Source organism: Rhodamnia argentea, chromosome 4 (assembly GCF_020921035.1).
Source record: "Rhodamnia argentea isolate NSW1041297 chromosome 4, ASM2092103v1, whole genome shotgun sequence".
NCBI classification, from domain to species: Eukaryota; Viridiplantae; Streptophyta; class Magnoliopsida; order Myrtales; family Myrtaceae; genus Rhodamnia; species Rhodamnia argentea.
Genome location: NC_063153.1, coordinates 15,126,781 through 15,133,582, shown reverse-complemented (window position 1 = coordinate 15,133,582; position 6,802 = coordinate 15,126,781). Strand labels below are relative to the sequence as shown.

Below are 6,802 nucleotides of genomic sequence, written 5' to 3'. Positions count from 1 at the left end.
ATATAAAATATGAAAAATGTTCAAGAAGATGACATTTCATGAATGGGTAAACTCAATTAATAAACTTTATAAGCTAAACGGGTTGTTAATGTGTTGTAAATGGGTTAAAGGACAAACTCATTCATAATCTATACATAAGCAAGTCTTACAACTCAACCCCGTTAACGACCCATTTAGTAAAACTCGATTAATCCATATTTGACCTATCCAATTGGATATGAATTTTTTTTTTATCAGACATTGAATATGAGTTAAAAATATGGATTTTCAATGCATTTTGACACCTCTAAATTTCGACGCCAGTCAGGCGGTCTTCCACCGGTAGCTATTGATCGCTTTTGGAGCACAGAGTTCTAACAGGCCAGACATTTGCTCTTAACCCACTCCACAAAATTTACACTATTCCAAATGTTTGAGTAATCTTTTTTGGTCGAAAAATGTTCGAGTATTCGCACGTCTCAATCCTAGCCGAATCGAGGTGCACAAATCACAAAAGAGCCACAAATTAAAACAAAGGCAAGACGACGATGGATGTACTGTATACTTTGCCGCTCAGGAAAATGGGTCAAATCCATTTCGCCCCTCTGAATTTATTGGTTGGAGTTACTCGAATTTTCGACACCTTATTGATAATCCGATCCCTCGTTTATAAGGAGATCCAACAAGCAAGGAAATCGTTTAAGTACGTACTTGGTATATCATGCATCAACCGGTCATACACTTAGCTGAAACATCGGCATCATGTAGCGCTAAATTAACAAAAATCAAGCATGAATTCTCATCGGAGACACTCGATCAATCTCTAGATCATCCTCCGATCCGTCCTCATCCCAAATCTTCCGCTCCTCACCCCCCTCATAGGCCCAAGCGCACACAAGGTAGTAGCAGAAATTGATCACGCTCAAGCCCGCCAAGATCCAGTAGTAATAGTCGTAGTGACCCTCGTTCACGTTCGTGGAGATCCACGTCCCGTTCCTACTCCTCCTGCTCAGGTGGTCCAAGATGCTCACGATCAGGCTCGCCGCCACGTTGCCCACGGCCATTCCCAGGGTGAGCAGCGCCACCGCGATGCTCGCCATGCTCTTGGGGAACTGGGAGTAGTAGAACTCGATTTGCCCGATCGCGTTGAATGCCTCCGCCAGCCCAGTCAAGCAGTGCTGCGGGACAATCCACATTGCTGACATCTTCAGGACCCCGGCCGGGTTCTGGGCCAGCCCTTCCCGGATCGCCTCGGCTCGCCGCCTGTGCTCCACCGCCGCCGACACGAACATGCCCACACAGGAGATGAGGAGCCCGATCCCCATCCGCTCCTTGTAGGTGAGCCCGCCGGGCCGGCTGGTCAGCTTCGAGACCAGGGGGATGATGATCCTGTCGTAGAGCGCCACCCATATCGTGAGGGTCAGGAGGCTGAAGATGCCGAAGGAGCCCGGCGGGATTTTGAGGCCGAAGAGGAAGTGCCGGTCCATGGTCTTCGCCTGGAGGACCGGGAACGCGCCCTGGCTTATGGTCACGCCGATGATGATGCCGGTGGACCAAATGGGAAGGACTTTGATGAGGGCTTTGAGCACCTCAACTTGCTGGATTGTGCAGAGTCTCCACGGATCTACGGCCAGTCCGTCAGCGTCCAGGTCCTTCTCAGGGTTGTTTATAAGGCAAGCCCTGTTTAGGAAACTGTGGAAAGAGAAATAACAGGCTCAATCTTCCATCCGCTAACTGATAATCCGCGTCGATTCATATCTTTGCGCCGGTATCATATCATATTAAATTTAGACTTAACTAGAACACGGTGTTAGAACCTATGTGTATATATACGCATAAAAGAGTTGATAGACAAATCAGAAATTGAATGCCGGTGAGTAATCCAAATGCAAATGGATAATCCGAGTCTAACGAATTCACGTTGTGTTCTTAAGACAATTTGTCCCCTCCACTGGTACCCAAGGTCGTTGGACAATTGTCTCCCAGGATAGAACGGATTACCTTTCCTATGAAGCGGCACTACTCCAATAGGAAATCTTCGAACTCAACTTTTCAGAACAATCGCACAGAAATGACGATGATGAAGAAAGAATGACAAAATAGGCAGTGAAGTGGTTAAGAACAAAGAGTCGTGAAATAGGCAAGGAAGCGGTTAAGAACGAATATGTCCGTTCGGACTCGAGCCCGAGCCGACGGGGGGGCGGCGGCAGCGCGCGCGAGTTGGTCAACCTTAGCAAAGCCTAGGTTCTCTCCCTTCCACAAAAGTGAGATGCCCCTTGAGGCCCAAACTCATTTATAAGATTCATATATTTGAACCCATCTCTCAATAACTCTTCTATCCAACATGGGATTTGTTCCATCCCTCACTTGTCATTCACCTTCTTATGGGATTTGGAGACCAAAGTCCCAACACACGGCACGACACAGCGCTTTTATCGATATCGTCATAACTTCGAAATCCAAGCATGGCATGATTATCGGAAAGGTTACACGAAAATATATCTTAACGGGTTCAAAAATCTGAATTCCGAGTAAATACTTGCCTCAGTTTCTCGCTTGGTGTGGTAATTTTGGAGCCCTTAAGATGGTAATACGTTGCATCATGATCCATGCTGGGGATCTCCAAGTGCCTCTTTTTCCAGGCGGCTACCATGCTCTGAGCAAGGCCGGTGAAGAGGCTCTTGTTTGCCTTCACTTTGACATAGAGTGAAGATCCCAGGAAGAAGCTCACAGCCGAGACCAGCATAAGCCCCGCCGGAACCGCGAATCCGACCACCCAACCGCGCGAGTTCTGGATGTCAACTATCATGATTATTGCAATCGCGATCGAGATCCCGACTGACGCATAGTACCAGTTAAAGAACGTCTGCAGGATCCGCCCGTTCTTGGGGTTATCAGGATTGTCGATCTGATCCGCCCCAAAGACCATCGAGCACGACCTGATCCCGCCAGCCCCGATGGACATGAGGGCGAAAGAGGAAAACAGAAGCAGGAGCTGCGCCCAAGTTGGGGATTTGCACGTTTCGATCCTTGGGTTGCACGGCGGAGGCTGGGCGTCTCGGAGAAGGGCTGTCAACCACAACAGGGTCATTCCCTAATGAGAGGACAACAAATTATCAAAGGGGACATAAGAAAGAGAAAATCATGATCAAACACTCGTACAGTGAAACTAAGTTCTTTTGCTTTGGAACACACTCGCAGGCGGTGCTTACAAGAAGGCTGATGATCGATCCGAACCCGATGACACGGAACCGCCCCAAGCAAGAGTCGGAAAGAAAAGCGCCTAGAGTGGGCATGAAGTTCGTTATGGCCAACCACAAGAAGAGGACATTTGCACCCGAAGCGGCATCGAAGCGATACTCATAAATCAAGTACAAAATCATATTTGGAAGTAGCCCGTACCCAGCAACCTTCTCCAATATCTCATTTGCTGCATCAACAATTCAATTCACGAAATTTATCGTCAGATCATCAAAACAATCTCCAAGAACACATAGACTGAACTAAAAAATGAAGTAGTTCAACACAAGAACACTCTGCTTGTGACTTGTGAGCAGATGACAGAGAACTGTATCGATCAAGAAAGTGACCTATGATGAAGGGAATGGTCTTGAGTCCACCCTTTTTGCTTGTGACCTGCTTGGCTTCCCTGGCTTTGTCTGAAGCAATCTCCATGGCTCTCTCTGTGCTGTTTCCAGGACTCAGGGCCTGAGATTGAAATTCCTGGAGAAAGAGAGAGAGAGAGAGAGAGATGGTCAGGCAGCTTTTGCCGTGTATCAGGGATGAAAACAAGGGATGGTTTCCATTTCCATTATATTGGTCATCCGACAGCTTAGATTTTACCACGACCGAATTAACATTTTGCATTATAAAAAACCTCTCTTGGTGTTTAGCTGTGTCTGATGCTTCTCCTGGACTGGAATAAAGTGGAAACGGAATCTTAATATAGGCAAGCTTAACCACGAGGGCCGAGACGGCAAGGACCCAGTCCCAGAGATAGCACTGTATCATGCAACAAAATGTGCACCCTGGAAGTCCAATATCTTAAACTGAACACTGACCGGACTTAACCCGAAGCGCTGCAGATCGGCTCCGGTACAACTTGGGCTCGGCAAAACAATGGAATTGCAGATGTCGAGGCTTCGTCGAAGAGCACAAGTCGACCGTTTAGGGTACTAATCCTGGCACATAAACACCAACATGGCAAGAACACAACTTCATTTTGGACAACAAAGTCTTTTTCGGTATGCCACTCTTGTTCAACAAGGTGCTTTCCTTCACTGTTGTATTTGAATCCTGGCCAAGAGAAAAGATAATATGCCGACGTAACTAATAAGCCAATGTTTATTTCATTGGAATCCTTAGATGCCTTTCCCCCCTTTTTGAGAACACTCTTCTATGTCCTTGTCTTGCTTTTGGAAGTGAGATCCAGGCAATGTAAAGTGCTCCTTAGTCGTCACTACTCAATAATTCAGTCTCTTATCACTTATTAGGACGGACAATCGATCGGACCCGCTTTAATGACGAAATTACAAGCATAACTATTAAATAAGTAATCGGTCTAGTAAACAAATGCCTCGTGAGCCCAAATCAAATTAGCTTTATATAAAACTATCAATTTCTTGAAGCAAAAATCAAAGGGAAAAAGTACTAGAAAAGTCATAAACCTATTTGTTGGTACTAATTCGATCATAAACATTTTAGTTGAACTAGTTTAGTTCTAAATCTTTTTTTAATTTTATCAATTCAGTCCATCCGGCTAATTTTGACTAGAAACCTCTAACGTAGACGATGACTGTCTTACATGGCACGACCGGAGCCGGCGTTAGTAATTTTTTAATAATATTTTATTTTATTTTATTAAAATTTTTTTTCTTTCCCTTTTCTTTTTGCCAATATTCAACCGGCAAGGGTCGACCTTGCCGGTCCACGCTTGGGTGAGGATGAGGCCGGATGTGGCGAGGCTGACCCTCGCCAAGGCCTGGGCAGCCTTGCCGAACTTCGCTTGGGTGAGGGTCCACCTTGCTGATTGTGCCTGAATGATTGAGGCCAATTTTATCTTTTTAGAGAAAAGGAGGTGCACTTACTCATATGGTGGTAGAAATGGCACCGTCCTGTGTAAATTGATGGAAAAAGATAGAGAGAGGCACACGGTGCAATGCTTTGTTTGTACCTAATATCTCACATTTTAAGCAGCGCGATGTTAAATAAATTTATTGGACGGAGTTAACGAAGTTACGTTCGATTCGAACTGCTTCGATTTATTTGATGTCGGAGTCCTGATATGTCGTGTGGACTATGGATTCTGTTAAGGCAGATTTTGGACCTCATTGTTCGACGTCTAGCGTGTGAAAACGTTGTTTACTAACTCGAAAGACAAAAAATATGATACAAGTGATGACTCTCCACATGATAACAAGGGGGAAGAGGATCAAACTTGTCTTCAACATTGTGTGGCATGATAAGGATTTGTAGCCGAGCGCTGTATGCATTCTTCCGAGTCCTCTAAAATTTCTCTCTCACACACGATGAATCCCTACCGGCCCATTCCTTTCGCTGCCCATTAAAAAAAAAAGAGCTTTTTGAAAAAAATTAAAAAAAACTACTCATAAGATTTATCAAAAGATATTTTTTTTTTAGATGCTAGCCCGATAGTCCGACAATATTATTAGTTATTTCTGACCATACAATCTCTTAATCAATGATGCTTTATGCAAAATACGCGATGATGATATGTGAGTATACGATTGAGATTGTACCGTTCTTGACGACACTGTTAGAAAAGCATTTTCCTTTTCTTTTTTTTTCTGTCCAAAGAAAAGTTCATTCATTTCCAAAATGGTAGACGAGACACACATAGCAAATTGTAGAAGGCTGCAAAACAAAGCAAAGCTTAGACTCCGTTTGTTTCGCGAAAAATAAATAATTTGTCAAACACCATCCAAAAGATGATCTTTGTATTGCTTAAATTAATAAACCAATGAAAAGATATTTCCATTATCGATAACTATTTATGTCTAGATATTTTTCTTGAGGACAAAAATATTTTTTCCGTCATTTATTTTTCTAAGCGATACAAGTGATTAATTTTAGGAAAATATTATCCCTTATTTTTGGTGAAACAAACGGAGCCTTAGAAAGCTGCAAAACAAAACAAAATCAAGAGATCAAAGAGGATCATCATAGCAAAGTTAATAGGGGTCTCGTCTCATAAGAACAAATCCGAGACCGCATCAAAGGAAAACGGTCGGCGGTCGATCACCGAATATGGCACGCTTAGCAGCGATAGCCACATGCCGGGTACTCCCTCTCCAGCTACGGCTTTGCCAATCGGCGGTGCGTGCCCATGTTAAGCGTCCTCAACACCATCGTCGTAATGAGACAATCAAAATGGGTTGAACAAAAACAGATCTGATTCCTATAAGATCGAGCCCTTTCGCAAATACAAGATGTTAAAGCTTTTGCGATCACTATTGAAACTAAACTTTGTAATGGACGGAGCACAAGGAAATTGAATCCCAGAAAGCATAAAGAAGGAGAGCTCCTAAATCTAGATCGTAAGGAAGATAAGCAAGAACAAAGAGAAAAAACAACAAAAGTAAAATCAACAATAGAGGGAGAGACCTTATTACCATAGCTCAAACCCTCCCCTCCATGACAAAAAGTTGAAGAAAACGAAAAGAGCAGAGAGAGAGAGAGAGAGAGAGAGAGAGAGAGAGAGAGAGAGAGAGAGAGAGAGGATTGCAACTGTTTGACATATTACATATTTATTTTGAGAGGCTTCGCGTATTAATAAGCGGCAACATAACAAAATTCAGCAGAC

The 6,802-nt window shown here is 43.9% G+C and overlaps 1 protein-coding gene across 1 annotated transcript; it reads right to left on the bottom strand.

Annotated features, from left to right (window-relative positions):
• Window positions 1–639: 639 nt before the first annotated feature.
• Window positions 640–3,686, bottom strand: LOC115749178 (protein NRT1/ PTR FAMILY 1.2-like). The gene is made up of 4 exons (XM_030685884.2): window positions 3,570–3,686; window positions 3,192–3,409; window positions 2,523–3,073; window positions 640–1,671 (listed from the first exon to the last, which is right to left on the bottom strand). The coding sequence occupies exons 1-4, from the start codon at window positions 3,652–3,654 to the stop codon at window positions 765–767; spliced, it is 1,761 nt and encodes a 586-aa protein (XP_030541744.1). The 5' UTR covers window positions 3,655–3,686; the 3' UTR covers window positions 640–764.
• Between the last annotated feature and the right edge of the window lie 3,116 nt (window positions 3,687–6,802).